Source organism: Phoca vitulina, unplaced genomic scaffold (assembly GCF_004348235.1).
Source record: "Phoca vitulina isolate PV1807 unplaced genomic scaffold, GSC_HSeal_1.0 scaffold4, whole genome shotgun sequence".
Lineage (NCBI taxonomy): Eukaryota > Metazoa > Chordata > Mammalia > Carnivora > Phocidae > Phoca > Phoca vitulina.
The window spans coordinates 18,181,529-18,204,316 of NW_022589707.1; the positions used below are offsets into that span (position 1 = coordinate 18,181,529).

Genomic DNA, 22,788 nt, shown 5'->3' on the forward strand with positions numbered 1-22,788 from the left:
TTTATTTATTTGACAGAGAGAGACACAGTGAGAGACGGAACACAAGCAGGGGGAGTGGGAGAGGGAGAAGCAGGCTTCCCGCCGAGCAGGGAGCCCGATGCGGGGTTCAATCCCAGGACCCTGGGATCATGACCTGAGCCGAAGGCAGACGCTTAACGACTGAGCCACCCAGGTGCCCCAAAGCACTTTCAATAGACCCTTCCTTTAAAGATATTTTTGAATGTGAATCTTCCCCCCCTTTTTTTTTTCATTCTTTTATTCATTGTTTCTACCTGTCCTTCCTTCTGCTCCCTTACTTCCTATCTTCCTCCCTCTCTCCCTTCTTTCTTTGTCTCTCTTTTTCTATTTCTATTTTCTATTTTCTATTTCTTCCTCTTGGCTCCTTGAATCATGACACGGGCTCATTACTGATCTATGCAAGGTCCACTTTCATTTATTTAGTTGGTTAGTTATTTGGTTATTTCAAAGAATGTAATAAGCACCTATGAAAATACTCCCCTTCTCCCAAAAGCTAGCCCAAAAGCTAGGATTTTAGGAAAAAGCTATATTCCCATCACTAACCTATCACCCTGCCCTTCCTGAACAATCAGTATTTCTATTTTTTAAAAACAGATTTGGGGGGCGCCTGGGTGGCTCAGTCGTTAAGCATCTGCCTTTGGCTCAGGTCATGATTCCAGGGTCCTGGGATCAAGCCCGGCATCCGGCTCCCTGCTCCGCGGGAAGCCTGCTTCTCCCTCACCCACTCCCCTGCTTGTGTTGCCTCTCTCACTGTCTCTCTCTCTGTCAAATAAATAAATAAAATCTTAAAAAAAATAAAATTATAAAACAGATTTGCCTTGCATGTTTATTCCCCCAAAACACAAAATTTTAAAAATTTTAATCATTTATACCTTTGTGAAATGGTACTTACTTTTTCCACTCAATATTATTTTGCTACAATCCATTCATATTTATGGCTGTCTCTGTAGTTCATTCATTTGACTTGCAGTATAATATCCCACTGTGTGAACACTCCACATACCACAATTCATTCATTCTCTTGAGGGTGTCTGGGATGATTCCAGGTGAGTTCTACAAAACATTCAAGGAAGATTTTATTACAATTTTATACAAACTCTTGCAGAGAATGGAAAAAGAGGGAATATTATCCCAAGGTATTCTCTGCAACCAATATAACCCTGAAATCAAACCAAAAAGGAAATGCTAAGAAAGAAAAATTACAGATCCACCTCACTCATGAGTATGAATGTAAAGACTAAACAAAATATTAGCTGATTGAATTCAACAGTGCAAAAGAAAAAAATTGAAATCAAGTTAGATCTTTGCCAAGCTTCCATGACATAATATTGAAAATGTATAGATGTAGTTCATTACAGTAACAAATTAAAAGAAAAAAAAAGATTATCTCAAAAGACACACAAAAGACATTGCTAACATTAAAAATGTATTCATGATAAAAAATACTAGTACATTTAGAATGTAACGAGCTTTTCTAAAGTGGTAAGAAGCACCTATAAAATGCCTAGATCAAATATAATCCTAAATGAGGAATGTGAGCAATATTCTTTAAAACTTAGGAGAAGTACAAGGATATCCACTATTACCACGTCATGTCAAAATTGTATTGTGGATACCAGATAGTGCAATAAGGAAAAGGTGGGGAAGATTGGAAGTGTAAGAATTGTTAAGGGGAAAGTGAAATTATAACTATTTGTAGATAACATGATTCTTTACATAGCAATTTTTTAAAAATTTAGGCATAAATCCTTAAGTATAAAAACAGAATTTTTTGAGGGTTTTTCAACCTTAAAACTATTTTGAACACTTGGAAATGGATGATTTTTTATCATAGGTGGCTGTCCTGTGAATTGTAGGATGTTTAGCAGCCCCGCCGGCTTCTTCCACCCGTCACCAGTAGTCCTTCTTCTCCAACTGCAACAACCAAAAATGTCTCCAGACATTGCCAAATATCCCCTAGGGGACAGAATTACCCCTGGAGTAGATATGAGACTAATAGAGAAAAAAAATCAACTGCATTCTATATACTGGCAGCAGAGTAGTAGATAATATAATTTAAGACACCATTTACAGTAGTATCAGAGAATATTAATTACCCAGGAGTAAATCTATAAAAAATGGTTAAGTGCTATGAAAAGGAAATTCTAAGGCTATATTAAAACTTACAGAGGCAGACCTAAATGACTGAGGCACAACTCATGCTCATGGATAGGAAGATGTTATAAAGATATTACATATTCCCCACTGATTTCTAGATTCCATATAGTTTCCAATAATCTAAACAGGATTGTTCGTGGAACTTAAGATGGTTCTAAATTGTATACAGAAGGGAGAAGTCAGAAGACTTCTGAGAAGAAAGAATAGGGAGTGCAGACTTGCCATACCAGTATCAGTCTTATTATGAAACTTTAGGGGCATCTGGTGGCTCAGTCGGTTAAGTGTCTGACTCTTGGTTTTGACTCAGGTCATGATCTCAGGTTTGTGAGATCGAGCCACAAGGCAGACTCCACATTCAGCATGCTTGAAGATTCTCTCTCCCTCTCCCTCTGCCCCTCCCTACCCACACTCTCAAATAAATAAATCTCTAAAAAGTGCAAATGTTAAAAACAAAATTTTTAAATAGTAACCATTCTTTTTTTTTTTTTTTTTGAGAGAGAGAGAGAGAGAGAAAGCAAACATGTGGGAGAGGGAGAGAGAGAATCTTAAGCAAGCTCCACACCCAGCACTGAGCCTGATGCGGGGCTAGATCTCAGGACCCTGAGATCATGACCTGAGCCAAAATCAAGAGTCAGATTCTTAACTGATTGAGCCACCCAGACCCCCCTCTTAGTAAGCATTCTTATAAAAATTAATAAATTGACAATTTTAAATCTAGATGGCAAAGCGTCTTTCTTTTCCATCAACACATTGGACTAGACAGTCAGAGACCTCCTCCTAGTGCCGCAAATTTGAACAGGCAGGAATATATGTACTCACATACTTCTCTTTCATAAATGTATTCATTACTGTTAGAGAGATAATGATTAATTAATAGCATAATGGAAGTTATGTGTGTGTATATATATATATATATATATATATACATATATATATGATATTGATTAAATATTCCCCAAAAGAAACAATAAAAGGCTTAAGTTGCTCAAGATAAAGAAAGGTTTTCTGCTAGTGAATGAAAATATACTGAATTCAGAGTATTGCAAAACACTTAGGTTTGTTTCCAAATTCCTCTTAAGATGTATTAATCTTGCCTAATTATTACATGATCTTTTCCATTTTTTTTTCCTTTAATCAAACATTTGATATTTTAGTAGTCTCTCTGGTCACTTTTCTTATAAGAGATTTTATTTAAACTTCCTAATTCATCTGCTTCCCTGAGATGAGTATCACTAAATGATAGATCTTTTCTTATTTTGAAAGTTCAATCAGCTTATTTGAATACTATCAAAGCAATTATAGGTAGTATTTTTATTTCTGAAATAGTGTTCATTAATGATAATGACACTTTGCAGTCTTAAAGCACCTTTAATGCAAGGATCATAAAGACATTTCTACAAGAGAAAGTACTACTGTCAGTTGAATTTCTTAATGGAAAAATCAAGAAGGAGGGTTTGGCTGAGAGAATTAGAAATGCCATTCAACTACACTTTTTGTCCTATTTATTTCATACACCAAAACAATTAGCTAAAGAAAATCATTTTCAACACAAAAAAATGTAAAAATAGGCACATATTTTTGATACTTTTACATTTAGTTTTTATGAAAACATCCAATTGAGTGAGTACTTTAATCAAGGTAAATGAGTGAAATTCTGGAGTATGGTTACAGTGAAATTCTGTAGTATGGTTACACATTCTGGATTCCACCTTTATATATTACACATGTGGATAGCAATAATCAATATCAACTCTAAAGGAGAATCTGAAAGCAGTTACTGATCCATGCCAATAGCTTTCATATTCAGTTGTAAAACTCTGTATTATTCTTAAAGCTTTATACAGTGATATGAAATGAAGCATTTATTTTTCACATTTAACATAATTTTAGTTATTCATTTAATAACGATTGATAACCCACTTTTCTAGAAATGGTGTTATTATAATTGTCTGCTATAAGAAGTAGACTCACAAGCTATAATGGCTCAAAAAGAATAGAAATTTGTTTTTTACTCAGGTAATAGTACCAGATGAATGGATGGGTGAACCAGTTACTAGCACAGACCTCCTCCAAACACACACAGGAATCCAGGCTGATGCAAGCTCTGCCATCTTTAACATGTAGCTTCCCCAGTTACCCAGCATGGTATTTCCATTCTAGCCAATCAGAGGACAAAATGATCATGGACAACCACTCAAGAGGCTTTTAATGAGGGGCCAGAAGTATCACTTGTGTTCACGTTCCATTGACTGGTGCTAATCATTTGGCCACCCCTAACTATGGGGAAGATTGGAAATGTAGCCAAGCTATCTGTCCAAGAAAAAGAGAGAATGGATTTGGATGATCAGCCAACAGTCTGACTTTGGTGGATCCACACCTTTTTAGGGGAGAAACTAGTGAAGGGGGTTCAGTTTAGTTGAAGCGGAGGTCAGAAGAGTTCAGTCCAGTTGGAATTGAAATGGAGATCAGAAGGATTCAGCAGTGGATTTCTCCAACCTGCTGAAATAGTTTGTCTTTTAGACCTGTGCCGTTTGATATGGATCGCTACTGAGCACTTGAAATACTAGTCTGAATTGGAATGATCCATAGGTATAAGTTATAAACAGGGTTTTGAAGATTTAGAATAGAAAAAAATGTAAAATACCTCATTAATATTCTTTATATTGGTTACATTTTGATGTCATACTACTTTGCATATATTGGGTTACACAAAATGTATTGCTAAAAATAATTGCATCATTTTTCTTTTACTTCTTTTTAAACTTCTTTAAAGAACAGCTTTAGGGGCACCTGGGTGGTGCAGTCAGTTAAGTGTCCGACTCTTGGTTTTGGGCTCAGGTCCTGATCTCAGGATCGTGAGATCAAGTCTGGCGTTGGGCTCCATGCTTAGCGTGGAGTCTGCTTGAGGTTCTCTCTCCCTCTCCCTCTTGTCCTCCACTCGTGCTCTTTCTCTCTCTCTAAGATAAATAAATAAATCTTTAAACTTTAGAACAGCTTTAGAGTTCCGGAAACACTGGGCGGAGAGTACAGATGGTTCTCATATTTCAATACACCATTTCTCCAATTATTAACATTTTGTATTAGTTTAGTACATTTGTTATAATTAATAAACCAATAATGATACATTGTTATTAAAGTCCATAACTTACATTCATTCTTTCCATTTTACAATTAGATATGGGGTTTTAACTTAGTTTTGACTTTATTGAATGGATGGACAGTTGCTAGCTGACTACTAAGAGGGGAAAGACTGTGAGGAACATATTTGGAAATGAAGAATCAAATGTTGTGTCTAGATGCATTAAGTTTAAGATGATTATCCAACAACCAAATGGAGACACAGGTAGTTGGACAAGTCTGCACTCAGGGCTAGATGTATAAATTTGAGACTCATCAGTGGAGGTATGAGGTTAAATTTCAAATTAAAACGGTATGAAGAGGTAGCAGGAAATAATAGAGTGAGGACAGCTCACTTAAAAAGTTCTGTTTTACTATTAAGGAGAGTGGATAAATGAGGCAATAGGGTCAGTAATAGGATTTGTTCGCTTGCCTTATTTTTTTTTTTAAGATGAGAACTATTAGAACTCATTTGTCAACTGAAGGGAATAATATGGACAGTTTGTTGATGTCCAAGGAGGAAAAGAGAACTGTGAACCTGAGCATGCATGGAGAGTGAGTGAGTGCCTGGGGTCCTTGCACCAGGGGAGGAGTATGCCTGTGACCTGAGGGATGTGTGCATGTGTGCCTTAGCAGGAGGGAGGAGATTAATATGAGAGTACATGCAGGGAGTTGTTAGGGTTTGTGGTGGAGTGATGAGGGAGTTTCTGTGTGCCTGCTGCTTTTTCTCAGTGAGAAACGATGAGACAAGCTGAAGTGATGGGGGAGGCAGGTATTGGGTATGTGAGGCCTGACACAGTCAGTCATCCAGAGTGGGGAGGTGGACCCGTTGGGAAAGTGTGGAAGGATTCCAGAGCCAGTGTTGACCACACACTTGATATCTGAGGTCATGAATTGAAAGTAAGACCAGCCAGCAGGTTGGCACTAGATGAAGCAAGGGAGGTGCCTAGTGTACGGAACTTAGGGGGGCACCCACTCTCATAGTCCTGCCCGGGGCACCTCACCCGCCTCAGGGTAGTCCCGGCCCTGCCAGACATTAAAGTTTTAGGATTATCTCAAACAATATTCAGCTGCTTGAATATAGGCAAAGAAAATATACAGTTGAGTTCAAGCATGATTGTGATTTGGCAGAGGAATAAAATTGGTTGGAGGGAAGGGGCCCCTGGGTGACTCAGTCAGTTAAGCGTCTGCCTTCAGCTCAGGCCATGATCCCAGCGTCCTGGGATCGAGCCCCGCATTGGGCTCCCTGTTCTGCAGGAAGCCTGCTTCTCCCTCTTCTACTCCCCCTGCTTGTGTTCCCTCTCTCGCTGTGTCTCTCTCTGTCAAATAAATAAATAAAATCTTAAAAAAAAATTGGTTGGAGGGAGATCATAGAACCCAAGCAAGAACAGGAAGGAAGAGGAACTATCATGGGGATGAAGTATAATGACCAACTGGGGGTGATAAATGAATCAATAAATTTAGGGGATCATAGAAATTGTTGCAGTGGAGGCAGAAGGTGGTCTCCAGAGAGTAAAATTTGGGAGATGATATAGTTCCTGGAAAGGACTGCTTTTCGAGTATGCTCATGGTAGTGAGTGGTGAGATGCCTGAGAGGGTTGATAATGGGAAGTGAAGAAGTCGGCCAATGCAGAGGCCAGGATGTTGAATCATCCAGGTGGATGGTGAAGCCACCAAGCATAATAGGACTAGGGATGGAGAAGCATTCAGAGTCAGATGCTCAAGTCTTCCATGAACAAAGGCTGACTGATATATGTAAGAGTAATCTGATTCCTAAATAATCAAACTATAATATGAGTCTAATTCAAAGATATAGTTCCGTTTATTGATTGTAATAAATACTTGATAAAATAAATTGGATAAGGAAAAGGTGAGCATGAATAATTGAAATTCTGTTGAAAATTGCTATTTCCTGTGACATTTTGGTCAATGACTTAAGTCCAATATATTCATTCTTTTAAGGGTGCCTAAGATTGCTATACCAACTGATTTCATTTTTAGCTTTCTCATTTTTTTCCTGCTTACCCAGTAGTGCGGGTCGTTATGAGAAAGAAAACGGATAAAGTTTTGTAGCAAGAGGGAAGAAGGAAAGTAATAAACATGACGATAAACTGAGTGGCTTACACTTATAAATATATTTATAATATTTGCTCATAAAGGCGAGTGAATTATTCTTGCATTGCTTTTTGCATTGTGGAAATAAGATCACAGGAGCATTAAGTGTAGGCAAAGGAACGAATGATGACGATGATGGTTTTCCTTTTATTGCACCCCTATCGTGTGCCAGCCACGCATTAAGTGCTTTATATACATCATCTCTTGTGACCCTCAGAATAGCCCAGGGAGGTTGTGGTTCTTATGCACGCCTGACAGTTGAGAAAACAGATTAATGAGGGTGACTTGCCCAGATCACGCAGGTAATTGGCAGAGCCAGAAATCAAATTCAGTCCCTGAATCCCAAGCCCATACTCTTCCCCAGAACAATGTTCGACAGAGCCAAACATTTGCAAATAAAATCTTCATTGGATGTATCATTTTTTCCTACAAAACATGTTGAAGTGCTTGATATACTTAGGAATAAAAATACAGTTTTTCCAATGGATTTCTTATTGAAGAGAAAATATTCAAGGAGTTATATAGACTCTGAGAGCAGTACCTGACGAGTGTAAGTTACATCAGAGCCCCACATTGTTTGTTTCCATTTCTCCACTAGTGCACATCAATTAAAAAGTTTTTTAAAAAAATTAAAGTACTTCAAAATTTCTAAAATAAATAAGTCTAGGAGATAAAGTCTAGGGGAGATCTATCTATCTATCTATGCATATATATATACATGTATATATACATATATATATTTCTTAACCTGTGTTGTGAGTAAATCATAATAAAGTGATGGATATTTTGAGACATTTATCATTTAAAATTTTTTTCTGGACAAAATGCCACTCAGTTACATTTTTCAGTGGTGGCCAGATTCATACAAAGGATATTTTAAATTTCTACTTGTAGAAATCAGTAAACAGCATGGCCTCTCGTGGCTATTCAAGGCTGTTCTTAGTTACATAGACCACAGAACCAGGGCAATCATTTGAGATGAGCCAATGTGTAATGGAGTCATTCTTCCTGTGAAAGGGTTGAAGTAATTCAACTGCAAGCCTATCCCAAGAGCAGAAATCAGATTAGTAAAGTAAGTTGCAAGAGTGGTTTCTAACATCACACTGATAACAGTGTGAAAGGGATTCTGAAGGTCCCTTCATTTGTGAATAAAAAAGATGAGAGGTGACATAAATGCAGTTCATAATGTTCTGAAGACAGTGAGTATGGATTTACTTGGGATCATTAATGAGTGCCTGATTTATGCTTTACTGCAATTTATTGATTGTTCCCTCAGTATGGAGCACTGTCTTTGGTTCAGTGCCTACAAAGATTAGAGATACACTCTGCCTTTATTAAGGAGACCTCCTTTGTGAGGAAAGCAAAGGGTCCACCCAGTGTTGAGCACATAATAGGCTCTCAATCAATATCTGTTGAATAAATGTTTTGACCCGGTATGGGGATGAATAATAAAAGTGTGTGGAGTGTAGAGAGTGCTATGATAGAGTAGGGTAGGGTGCAAAGAGGGGCTTGGGCTCCTGCTCTGGGTTTAGAAGATCAAGTTTCTTTAGGTGCGACCTTTGAGTCACATCTTAGAAGGAATTACATAGAGAAGAAGGGTTAGGAGGAAGGCAGAAGTGAATTTATGGGTAAGAACAGGTGCAAAGACAGGATGGTAAGAAAGAGCATGACGAATTTAAAGAACTGGATTTTAGGTATAGGTGGCATTGTGTTGAAAGAGGAGAAGGAAGATTAGTGAGGGCGACTTGAGGAAAGCCATAGATGCTCACTGAGAAGTTCTTATATTTTCATACAGACATTGGAATTCAAACACAGCATTGCCATAAAACAATAAAGGAAATAATAGTTAATACTTATATAATGCTTACTGTGTACTAAACGTTTTACATATTTTAATTCATTTAATCTTCACATATCCATCCTAGGTAGGAACTACTATTAGCCCATTTTAAAAATGAGACACGTGAAGTATAGGGAAGTTAAGTAACTGACCCAAGGTCATACATCTAATAAGTGACAGCGCTGGGGTTTGCACTCAGTGATCTGGCTCCAGAACCCACACTCCTAGCCACTTGAGTATACTGCCTCTTAAGACAATGTCAAGTGTAGTGTAAATTACTGTCAATAATGATATTTGAAGTATTTCAGTTGAAGAATTATTATTTTTGTGATAATACATCTCTTGCTCGCTTGCTTTCCAATAAACTTTCTCAAGTTGGAGAACAGAGATGTAAAAATACCTGGAACACTAGGAATTCTATGTAACTCAGAGCACATTAACGAGAATGTGTTACGTGAGTGGCATTCTTCCAACTTAGGTATCATCGTGGTAAAAAAGATTGAGACTGCTCTTGTAGGAGATAAGAGATCATTCAGTAAGGGATGTAACATTGGAGATTTTAGTTAGAGAAATTAAATATTCCTTTATTCATGAAGAAGATCACATCATAAGTTTTCAAGTGGTATATAAATGTTGGGAATTGTTGATGATGTTAATATGAAATTCATAGTGGATATGTATTTTTTTTCTATCCAGGAATCTTTCCCATTTGAATTTCCATAATCCCTTGTCTAGATATCACTTAAAGAATTTTCAACACCCTATCTATTACTCTGCATTGGTGTGTACTGGAAATACTTATGGGGTGAATAATAATCACCATAATAATATCTAACTACCCCATGCATTGTTCTGTGCACTTGATAGCTATTTGTTCATTTAATTCTTATAAAAACCCTATGAGAAAAGTGTCATTATTATCTCCATTTTTTAGGGGCGCCTGGGTGGCTCAGTCGTTAAGCGTCTGCCTTCAGCTCAGGTCATGATCCCAGCGTCCTGGGATCGAGCCCCGCATCGGGCTCCCTGCTCAGCGGGAGGCCTGCTTCTCCCTCTCCCATTCCCCCTGCTTGGGTTCCCTCTCTCGCTGTGTCTCTCTCTGTCAAATAAATAAATAAAATCTTAAAAAAAATATATTATCTCCATTTTTCAGATGAGGAAACTAGCATTTAAAGGTTAACCTGCTCGAGGTAACTAGGAGTTCGGTTTTGGTCAGGTATGGCAAATGGGTTTCCACTTGAGCGTTTACAGAGTAGCTCACATAGTACCAGTTGATTGGAGTCCTCTTATTTGATTCCCCAATTCCTCATTTCTTTCTTGATTTATGTATAAAGTCATTTTCCATATGGATTAATAATAATGACTTAAATGCATATGACTCTTCTAGGACTTCAAAACATGTCTATATTCATTGTTAAGTCCCTACATGACAAGTGAATACAAAGAGACATACACAAGTTGTGGAAATAAATGGGAAGTGAAGTTAGCATGGCCATGTGGGTCTTGACTCTCAGACAGTGCTCTTTCCTTCCTGCTGTGCTGTCTTTTGTGGCCTTAGTAGTCTTTGCAGATGCCAGGTATCTATGGTCTCATTAGAGACTTCACACTATGTCCAAATCTTAGAAAGATTCCAGAGAACAGAGGAAATTAGACATCTCTGCATTAAATACTTGGAAAGCACCCTTATTGCTACTATGTGATTGTGATCCTATTTATTTGCAAGTTATTGTCTTAAGTCATCCATTTTGTTTGATAAATTAAATGCTTTAGAATTGTGTGATTATTGGTATTGGTTAAAAACTCTGCAAGTAGAATAAAGAACTCATTATAAAATAAAATTATAAAATGGACATATATAACTATCTGTAGTATATATTTGGGGAGAGTACAATAGGAAAAGAGATAGCAAGGAGGAGACACTTTCTAGCACAGTATGGAAATTAAATCCAATATGCTGCGACAAGAAATTCAGGGGAGGGGGCCTGCAGAGAAAAGATAGACACGAAGAAAAGGGATTGATGTCAGGTGAATTTGTCGAGATAGCACAGAGTCATCCAACAAGATGAAGCGGGGGAAGGGAGAAGCTGAGGGCTGTTAGAGAACAGGAAGGCTCTTCAGATAGTGAGGCTCCATGCAACAAGTAAACATTGGGGTAGTGATCCCTTTCTACTCTTAAAACCTGTGATTCTGCAACAGTTAATAAGAGGGCAAGTAAAAGTGAGCAGAAGCTATGAAGAGAAAAGAGAAAAGCTGAAAGCTTCTTAGAGAAATGGAAGTTTAGAAAATACTGCATTTCTGGCATTTCTTGCATCTTGCTGCCCTGCCCCAGTGAACTAGGGGAAATTTTATGACCTGAGCAGAGTTGGGACTTCCCAGTGATTGCTGTCTTGCCCATTGGGAGGGTCCCAACAGTGGTCCACATTGATATACTCGTGGGCAGAGGTAGCAGAAGCAGGGGCTGAGAAGAGAAATTGAAGAGGGAACTGCTTTAGAGTGGAGTTCAAGTCCAAATAAAGCCAAACCCGAGGGAATGTGGCTAGGACGGTCTCCTGCTGGATTTTGAGTTGCTGTTTGTAGTTCATACATATTCTGCAGGAGGTGTTATACTTCAAGACATTTACACTCGTCGCTAGTGACTGTCACTCTCTGTAGCCAGGATGGAATATTCAGCCTATCACCTTCTATTTATTTAACTGTTATGTACATTGCCTAACTTGGATACTCACCATATACTTTCTAATGTGCATAATAAAGCATGTCTTCTTCCTATATGTATGTCTGGGCTTCTTTTCGTGTAGAAGATATTATGCTATCAAGAATGACCTTGTATAGATTGCAATCTTCATAACTCTTACTACACACAATATGTTTTTATCTACCATTCTTTCTTAGAGAAAAATAAGCTCAGTAGCTCTCTTACTAAAGCTTTATTAACATTGTTTTCTAAACATTTATAGGTAGTGCTGGGACACCTGTCACTTTTAATGAAAACGGAGATGCTCCTGGACGTTATGATATCTTTCAGTATCAAATAACCAACAAAAGTGCAGAATACAAAATCATTGGGCACTGGACCAATCAGCTTCACCTAAAAGTAAGTATCAATATAATTTTACATTAATGTATGTAGTTCTCAAGGAGAAATGCTTTATTTTTAAGTTTATAATACAAGTTTTGTTAGAATTGTCTTGTAATTATGTTTTTAAAAAATGTATGATTTTATCCTTTCTTCAACTTTAAAATGTTATGGAAAATCTCAAATGTCTATAGAGAAATCTGATATCTGGAGGGATTTAATGAAAGACCTCATTTCCTTTTAAGTGACTGCATTGTATTTAGGGAAGTTTGGCCCTTTTCTGAAAGTCTCACTTGTTTAAGTGTTGGTACACTGTGTGTGTGTGTGTGTGTGCGTGTGTGTGTGTGCGTGTGTGTGTGTTGTGGGGGAGGAATGGCAGTGTGCCACGAATGATTAAATTTAGGCTTAAAAATAAGTGTATTTCACCTTTGCCATCTCATAAATTGAGACCTTATGCCTACATCTAATTGATGGAAGTGAATCATGATCTGTATTTACATTACCTCTTTGAATCGCAACACTAGAGAAAGTTAATGTACCCAAAAGTGATGTTCAGATCATTTAACAGCTTTAGGGCTAACTGCTGTCCCTGTCTACCCGGGTTGTCATCAAGGCCCAAGACCCACAGATCTTGCCATTCCTAGAAGTAAATGGCCATGTGAGGAAAACTTGGAAAGCCTAGCCTGAGTGGGGTCCCAGGGCCTGGGGGTGGTGCCAAAGGTGGGCATTTGCCTGCCTTGGTGTCACCAACATGGAGGGCTCAGCCTCCTCCTACAGGGTCTGGCATGTAGGATGGCTGTGGGGTAGAAGAGCTTCATCAAATGTGCCTGGCTGGTGGCAGCCCTCTCGAGGGGCTCTTCTAGAGAAAGGGTCTGTGGGGACATTGCAGAGAGCTATGTGGTACTGGCTCCAATTATAAGGGGCTCTGGAGCAGGAAGTTGATCCTGAACCTGAGGGTTAAGGGAGGCCCAGAAAGGGAGCAGGACTGTCAATGGCTATATGGGGAAGGTGTAGGGGTGGTTGGAGCAGCATCAGCTTATCACTAGATAAGGAATGATTGCACCTTTCAACAGCCCATGGTGTGGTATCAGTGCACACTGGCTTCGTCCAGCATAGAGAAATAAAGAGCGTGCCCTGTAGTCTCAGCTAAGGATTGGAGTTCATTCATTGCGCACGTCTTCGATAAATTGTAAAATAGGACTATTTACAGGAACTGAGGGGCCGAGGAGTTGCTCGTTGCAACAGCATGTTTCCTCTGTAGGCAGGAAGGTGCTTTTAAATGCTTCAAATAAACTAGAAACATATCCATTTACTGTCCTATGATTCTAATGTCTATTTCATTCTCTCCTACAATGAAAGTATCTCCTCTTCTTGATTCTCAAAGCCGTCACAACGCTGTGCATCACAACACTGTGAGAATTGAGTTTATTTCCTAAATAAATAATTAAGTTCATTTCCTAGCCATACCTTATCCTAGCTAGAAGGTAAAAAAGGCTTACGACATACAGGAGGGTGGAGATCATTCTTGTCTGTGTGTGTATAGCACTTGTACCTGTGCTTTCTTGTGTTTGAACCCACTTAAAAGACATCGGTTTGGTATTTTTAATACCTTTTTCACTTTCTGTATCTCCCAATATAGTGGTATGCTTATGCAGCATCAACCACCAAAGTTTTCAACAAGGAAGCAGATGATGAGAAATAATAAAATTGGAATATTTATGATCTGTCTTTGAAATGACTTCCTGATAATTATCACACTTCTGCATTCAATAATGTGCCAAGACAGCTAATATTTCCAACTATTGTTGTGCTTTGTAAGACCACAGATCTACAGTTTACTACATGTAGCAGCCTCAGGAAATCTTATCTATTGTTCTGCAACCCAAACTGACATTCATCGAAGCATTGTTTTGATAACTCTACAGGTTGTTAATGCCAATCTGAAAATCAAGAGCTTTGTGGCAAAAGCCCTTTGAAAGTGGACCTATGTGGAATAACATAATTAAACATGACAAAGAAAATTTGTAAGGGTTAAAAGAGGGAAGCTACTTTTTATCTGATGTTTATAAATGCCAAATTGCCTATTATATTCTTATGATTAAGGATATACCTAACAAAATTCAATGGTTTAAAAATATGTGCACTGGGGCGCCTGGGGGCTCAGTCGTTAAGCGTCTGCCTTCGGCTCAGGTCATGATCCCAGGGTCCTGGGATCGAGCCCCGCATCGGGCTCCCTGCTCTGTGGGAGGCCTGCTTCTCCCTCTCCCACTCCCCCTGCTTGTGTTCCCTCTCTTGCTGTGTTTCTCTCTGTCAAAAAAAAAAAAATCTTTAAAAATATGTGCACTAATATATAATATTAAGATACCTAAAATATTTATACATACAAGTACATACACACACATCTGTCTACGTGCATGATATATTTATTCTAAAACTTCATGTTGAATCTCAAGCTGCTCTTTTATGTACATTTAACGGTGCATGAAAGTTTTCTGTTTATTATTGTGTTATTGTTCATAAAATATATCAAAGCAATTTGTAAGAATTATTTCTCATGCATGATTATGACCATTTGTAACTAGATAGTAGTGCCAGCCTTTACTGAAACAGAGAGAATGTATCTCTCAGGAGAAAAGTAAGTGAATTAGACTGGGGGGAGAGACTGTAAGTCAAGAGTTGGCTTCTGGAGCCTAGCGGGACAAATTGTTTCTCCTTGGATCAGTGACCTGGTTGAAGGTCATCTGTATGAAGGAGTACAGGATGCTTGGAAGAATAAATAAATATTTAATAAATATTAAAGTTCTGCTTAGATAGTAGTCAAGGCACAGAACAAATGCTTTGCTTCATTCAGTTTTATCATCTGTAAAATGGAAATATTAGCAGCACCCATCTTATATGGTTGTAATAAGAATTAGATGAAACAATACAATAAACATTTAGTCCAGGACTTGGAACACATGAAATCCATAGACATTACCTATTACTAATCCAGTATCTCGTGATTCTATGTGGCCAGTGGGAGAGCTGATAATCCATGTGGTGAGTAGAGCACTACTTATTAGAGAGGCACTTGGATTTTCTTTAGAAAGTTCTGAGAGAATCTCTTCATTAAAATGCTGACCATTAGTCTCCATCATCCACTCTTTCTGCCTGTCTTTAATATTGGCCTGAATACTTCAGAAAAATCTGTCTACACTTAAAAAGCAACCTTTATGAGATGATGGACTCTGAAAAACAAACTGGGGGTTCTGGAGGGGAGGGGGGTGGGAGGATGGGTTAGCCTGGTGATGGGTATTGAGGAGGGCACGTTCTGCATGGAGCACTGGGTGTTATGCACAAACAATGAATCATGGAACACTATATCCAAAACTAATGATGTAATGTATGGGGATTAACATAACAATAAAAAAATTAATTAAAAAAAAAGCAACCTTTATGTAAGACAAATACAAACTTTCTTTTTTATATGGTAGCATATGGCTAGGTATTATCAGCTAGGCAGTTATTTTTCGAATGGATTGGATAAATTCATTCTGTGCACATACTCAGTGCTAAATTTTGAGACAAGACTGAGTGAGTGGTTCTCAGGGTGCTCACAGACTGGAAGGATAGACCAGCACTCAAACCAACAATGCTAGCACAGGTGCACTGAGCAAGGGGCGTGCGCCCTGTCTTGGCGGCAGCCCAGAGAGAGGTTCCTAATCTGGCCTGACTGCTGAAGACAGCTGTGTTGCGGGACAGGGGAGGATACTCTCCTCCATGTATTCCATCTCTCCTTAATCTATTAAACCAGATTTTACAATAGATTTTACACTCTCAGCGGTAAGCATTTATCAGCCAGTTATCGGTCTGAATTCTGTGTATTTTCGAAAAGCCGGTTTTTCTGGCTGAACTCAACCATCAGACAATTTTGTACACAGAGAGTGTACAAATAAGCATGTATGAGTGTGACAAATTTGCCCTGCATGTACCTTTAGTGGAGTGAAAGAATTTTTATAACGAGTAGGTTTTTTTTTTTCCTGGAAAATTATGAGGTGTTTTATTTCCTTATTGTTCCAAATATTATAGTTTCTTTTTCTTTATTATGGAACTAACATATGTTCTTAATTTAGCAATTAGAATCAGTTAGTAAAATTGTTTAGTTTGATTTAGGTTTTCTATTCAGTCATCTCTGTCCAGGCATGAAGGGCGTGTTGTCTACTTGAGAGTGAATCTGAACAATTAGGTCTCTCCGTTTTGTGAGGCTGAGTCTCCCAAGAGGCAGGTGGTCCTGATTAGTGATTATAAAACACATTGTAACCTAGAGGTTCAGAGTAAACAGCGGAGCCTGAATTGTGAGAAGAAAGCCATATGCTTCTTTACGTCCGTAGGGAGAAGGTATATGGAGGTTCCTGGATGTACCTAAAATAATGCAGGGCTCACTTTTTTTACTTCCAACCAGAGCTACTTTTTTTTTTTTTTTTTTGGATTATGGTAGGAATGAGGCATATGGTTTTACTTGTCTTATTGTTTTGTTTTCTTCTCTTTTTATTCAAGTAAATAATTTGGAGATAAATAAATGTAGTAAAGGACAGTGGCTTCATAAGTGTCTCAACCACAATTATTAGTGGCACGGTGTCAACTGGGAAGGGTGATTTGAAGGACAAGGGCTTCATTGACCCTGATTTAATTTTGAGCGGGTCACTCCATAGAAGAGAGTAACTCTTGACCAGGTACTGAATCCTGAACCTCAGTTTTCTCATCTGTTAAGTGGGGATAATAAATAGGCTTATTATGAGGACTGAAGACTTAGAATATAGTGGTCAAGAATGATGGGCGCCTGGGTGGTCCAGTCGTTAAGTGTCTGCCTTCAGCTCAGGTCATGATCCCAGGGTCCTGGGATCGAGTCCCACATCAGGCTTCCTGCTCAGCGGGAAGCCTGCTTCTCCCTCTCCCACTCCCCCTCCTTGTGTTCCTGCTCTCGCTATGTCTTTCTCTGTCAAATAAATAAATAAAATCTTAAAAAAAAAAAAAGAATGAGACCTCAGGGGCACCTGGGTGGCTTAGTCAGTTGGGCTTCTGCTTTCAGCTCAGGTCATGATCCCGGGATCCTGGGATCGAGCCCCATGTCGGGCTCCCTGCTCAGCGGGGAGTCTGCTTCTCTCTCTTACTGTCCCTCTGCACTCTCTCTCTCTCTCAAATAAATAAATAAAATCTTAAAAAAAAAAAAAGAATGAGACCTCAAAGTCAGAAAGAAAGATGTTTGAATTCCATCCTTCCATTCATGAGTCTTATGGCCATGGGCATGTCATATTACCTCTTTTAGTCTCAGATCCTTCATCTGCATGAAAACAGTCATGACTGCTTCACAGAATTCATGAGACAATTAAAGGAAATCACATACACAAAGATCCTAGAACATTGCTTGCCCCATATTCAGGGTTAAATGAATATGATAATAATAATTTGTTTCATTTTGTTTTGCCACTGTAACCAACCTATTACTGAGGACCTATAATTTCAATCTAAAATTCCCTATATGCAAAGTCTTTTCTGCCTTTATCTTGATGTTTTGGGTAGGGATTAACCTTAAAAAGAGGTACATGTGCCATGATAACTTATCTGTGCCTATGGAATACACCCAAAATGTTTATTTTGGTATTTAGAAATGGGCTGCAGGCTTTGGGGACAACCAGAAACGAGCAAAATTTCCTCAGTGCCCTCATTTGCCTCATGGGTTTGCTGTTTTGGCTAAACAGCAGCTTTTCCATAATGAAGGATATTGAAATATTCTTGAAGTAAGGATGGATTGAATGAAGTTGGAACAGTGTTTGGGGGAGACTTGACCTTTTATTTATTTGGACTCTAGGAAGTCATGCATTTTTTTTCTCTGACTCAATTTCCCCATTTGCGAAGTTGCCTGCATTTGGAAATGCTCTTTTATATCATGGTCAGTACTTATGAAAGATAGTTCACCCTATGAGGCCAGCATATATAAGCTCTCCCTTTCCCACAAACCACGAATGTGAAGTCAATTCTCTGAGACCTTTTACTATATTCTGACAGAACTTTAAATGCCACAGCAGTTCCTGCCCTTATACTCCATTCTGAAAAGACTATTCTGCTTCCTTTCCTTATAACAAGATGGCTAATTGTCAAAACTGTATTTTGGTTTATTAGGTGTAAATTTATTCTTTTTAAAAGAGCCATTTTTGGGTCAGTAGTTATATCTCTGTTTATGAGAAAATAAGCATTTGGTAAATTCATGTTTTTGACATGTTGAGCAAATGTCAAGGTGATTAAATTTTAACTGTGTTCTTGCTAGCCCAGAGTAGGTGCTCAGTAAGTATATGTTGAATGTCATGAATAGGATGCTGATATTTTCTAAATACTAATTAAATATGGAACAATGATCCAAGATTATTGATTAGGAAGTGGGCTTGTGCACAGATTATTTATTCAATGGCTTCTCCCTGCCAAGCAGAATGCTAAGCTGTTGAGGAGTACAAGGTTCAATAAAATAAACTTCCACATATCAAAAGATTTGCAATTTGGGGTGCCTGAGTGGCTCAGTCTTTGGCTCAGGTCATGATCCCGGGGTCTTGGAATTGAGTCCCGCATCGGGCTCCTTGCTCAGCAGGGAGCCTGCGTCTCCCTCTGCCCCTCCCCCCCATTGTTCACTCTCTCTCTCAAATAAATAAAATCTTTAAAAAAAAAAAGGTTTGCAATTTGTTAAAGGCAACTATATACTTGAATAACTATAATAAAAGCATAATTAGGTACAGATTAAAGAACAAACTAAATTCAGAAGGTATAATGATTACTTCCAACTAGGGTGGCTGGATAAAGCTTCTTGATAGGTGAGATTCAAACTGAATCCTCAGTTACTTTAGTGGCCAGAAAGGGTTGCAAGTGTGCATAGGCCATGGAAAAAGCATCCATCCATCCATCCAAGAATAAAGTTCCTCCAATGTGCCATTGCTGTGTTGGGTGCTGTGATGATACAGAGGTATTTCACATTCAGTCCCTAGGGTCACACCCGAACTAGTAACACTAAGCAGGAACAGAATCCAAGGATATGTCTCTTTCATGAGTCCACAATGCCTCCACCATGTTCCTTTATTCTTGTCTATTTTAAACACACATTCTTATTAGCAAAGTAGGATTAGTGTTCACAAAGGAGCCTATTATGTCTTGGTCTGGAGACCGGGAATTGGGAACTGTTTTGATGCAACTAGTTTGTGATATCCCCATGGAAACAAGTTGGGAAGACCCTAATACTTGGATGGCCTGATGGGAGAAGGCTGACATTTAGAAGACCCCTACCATTTGTTCTCAGAGAAGCACTAATAATTTAGGGCCAAGAACCTATTCTACTTGTCTTTAAATCTTTAACAATTAGCCTAATGTGGGTCTCACTAAATATTCATTGAATAAATTAATGAACTAAAAAATAAAAGCAATGTAATCTTCACAAGGCCATAAAGGTGAGCTGACCCTAAAATACTAATCTGGAGATAAAGTATAACCTAGGCGCACGTGGGGTAAGGGTAGAGCTTGGAGCCATAACAGTAAGCAAGGATGAACTCAGTTATAAAAGCCAGAATGGAGAATCTAGTTCAGGATCCATCTAATCAAGCCCTATAAAAACCAAGGGAAAATCCAAAGTCACACACACGGGAATATATGTATGGGACCCACATTAAGATTCTTCAGGACTTAACTGTTACTATGACCACTGGCTTTTATTCCTGCCACGCCATTTGCAGAGCTTCCTATACCCTGTGGGACCTCAGAGGTGCTTACTGGCTTCTGATACGAACCTTGAAGGAGCAACATCCATTGCTACCTGTCTTGATAGATTCTCTCTGCCTTATCTGTCCATCTACTTGGTTTGAGCCTTGTTCCCTAAGACATTCAAAAGGATTTAATAAGATCCATCTATCATAGCAGGATAAACAAACAAACCCAGTAAGTTAGGAAGAAAGAATAAAGAGAGTTAATAAATTTTAGTTAGTAGTCAAGTTTGATTTCCTCACCAGCAATTATAACCAATAGATTCATCTAGGCTATTCATTTGAGTAAGAATCATGCTGATATTTTAAGAACATACAAAATTATGCCATATAAAAATATAGTTTCCAGAACAAAGTGCCTGCAATGTGCCACTGCTGAGACATTTTAAGAAATACAAATGTATGACATATAAAATGGGTTTAATATGATTAAAAATTGAGATGCTGGATTCAGTTACCTTGATCTCACTGAAGACAGATTCCTGGAGTAATCTAATAGTATCCAAGGAATCTAGTAGCTTATCAGGGAAAATGTAAGTAGAGCATTAAAAAGTCTATTATTATTGATGAAAAATAGGTGAAGTCACAGGTGCTTAATTAGTTATTTTAATAAGTAATTGTGACAGTGACACGGAAAGGGAAATGAAAACTAAAAAATGATAGAGGTCAAATTAGAAAAGGCAGATCAAAGAATATATTGCAACTCAAAGAAGGACATAGCATAGAATACAAAATGCCTCTTTATACCAACACCAAAGAAGGGCAAAGAAAGATGGTGATTCTAGACTTTTATGGGGATAATAAAGTAATAAAAATTATAATAAGTGGTATTTTAATCCTTATTCTAACCTTGGGAGGAGTAAAGTAAGAACAATTTTAACTTGATGAGTAGAATAGAAAAGGTTAAAATAAGGTTATAAATATAAAATGATAATGTAGAATAGAAGAATAACTGGTAAAAAAAGACATTTTTTTATGGTAGATTTACTAAAATATATGTGAATCCTGTATGCCAGGGTACTTTTAAAAAGCTCAATGGACACATCAGTGTTATTTAAAATCTACAACGAACAAGAGAATTACAAGAACTGCGAAGTATTATATACGAATAAAATACATCGCCACCAGCTATAGATAGAGGTCAGTTGCTGGTAAGGGCATGAAATTAAAAAGAATAAAGTTACTGTGTCTGTTGATTGAATCAGAAGTTTAGCATGACATCTTTCCTCAGAAGTTCCACTATTTAAGGAAGGAAAATAGAGCCAGAAGCTGGATCCTCCCCCAAGCCCCTATACCATTTTATTAAGGTTATGGATCCTTATCTCTAAATGAAGTTCTAGAAATGTGCAGTTGTGTATATCTCGGGGGGTTGAGACATAAATCCACAAATAAATGACAGAGGGATATAACAAGGACACATAAAAGTACTAAATTTTACTATTACTTGTTTGCTTTTGTTTGTTCTAAAATCATTTTTAATTAAACTTACTTTGAGATAATTGTAGATTTACATGCAGTTGTAACAAATAATAAAGATCTCATGTCCTCTTTGCCCGTTACCTTGAAAATTATAGTGTGATAGCACAACACAACAAATTGACATTTATACGATCCACCAATTTTATTTAAATCTCAATTTTACTTGTACTCATGTGGTGTGTATGTGTGTGTGTGTTTAGTTCTGTGCAATTTTATTACCTGTGTCGGTCCATGCTTCTACCACTATAGCCAGAGTACAGGACATTTTCATCACCACAAGGATCCCCATGTTGCCCTTTTATTGCCAGATCCACTTCCCTCCCATAAGCCTCCCCCAGTACCTGGCAACAGCCAATGTGTTCTCTATTTCTACAAATTTGTCATTTCAAGAATGTTGTGTAAAAGGAATTATACTGTATGTAATCCTTTGAGTTTAGCTTTTTTCACTCAACATAATTCCCTCATAATCTATCCACATGTGTGTTCCTTTTAGTTGCTCAGTATTATTCCATGGTATGGAAGTACCAAGTTTGTATAACCATTCACCCTTTGAAGGACACCAGCAAAATAATTATGAATAAACCCGCTATGAATATTTGTTGAGAGAGAAACAGGGAAGACTGATGTCTTATCTCAGAACTGAACTAATTCATTTTTATATGACCGTTTTAGAGTTATACTTAACCTTTTAATTCAGAATGCTTTTAGAAAATAAGAAAGAGAACATTATTGCTGTAGCATGCGCCTTACATTTATAACTGGCATAGTGACACCTTGGATGACACCTACTACAATTGCAGCATATTCCCTAAGGAGAAAAAGTTCTTCATTTAAAAGTAAGACCACCTAGGTCTAGCTCCTTTGAACATCAGTCTGTGAAAACAGACCTGCATTCTTGCCTCTCATGCTTCCCCTTTCTATTCCTTCTATCAATACTGCACTAAAGTTGCTGTCTGTAGCACCAAAACTCAGTCAGAGTTTCCAAGACTTCCTCAAAGTTGCCCCTGCTCTATGTTTCTTAAGTTGTTCTAATACGCTGGTAGGCTTTGCTGTATTCGTTCTCATCTGACTGCTTTGTAGCTGTCAGATCTGTTGCTACATGGCATTTTTTTTCTGCATTCAGGCCATGATTTTAGATTCCAAAAATCAGACATGACTTCTAGATTAAGCTGCTATATGATCTTTGAGACTACTGATTAAAATTCTTTGTAAAA

At 38.0% G+C, this 22,788-nt stretch overlaps 1 protein-coding gene across 6 annotated transcripts in view; it reads left to right on the forward strand.

The window, feature by feature from the left end:
- The window catches only part of GRM8 (glutamate metabotropic receptor 8), a 732,634-nt gene that overhangs the window by 590,182 nt on the left and 119,664 nt on the right, over positions 1-22,788 (forward strand). For all 6 annotated transcript variants that reach the window (XM_032401638.1, XM_032401636.1, XM_032401639.1 and 3 more), the window contains one exon: positions 12,202-12,338. In XM_032401638.1, coding sequence (XP_032257529.1) covers positions 12,202-12,338 — 137 coding nt within the window. The remainder of the gene's footprint in view (positions 1-12,201; positions 12,339-22,788) is intronic.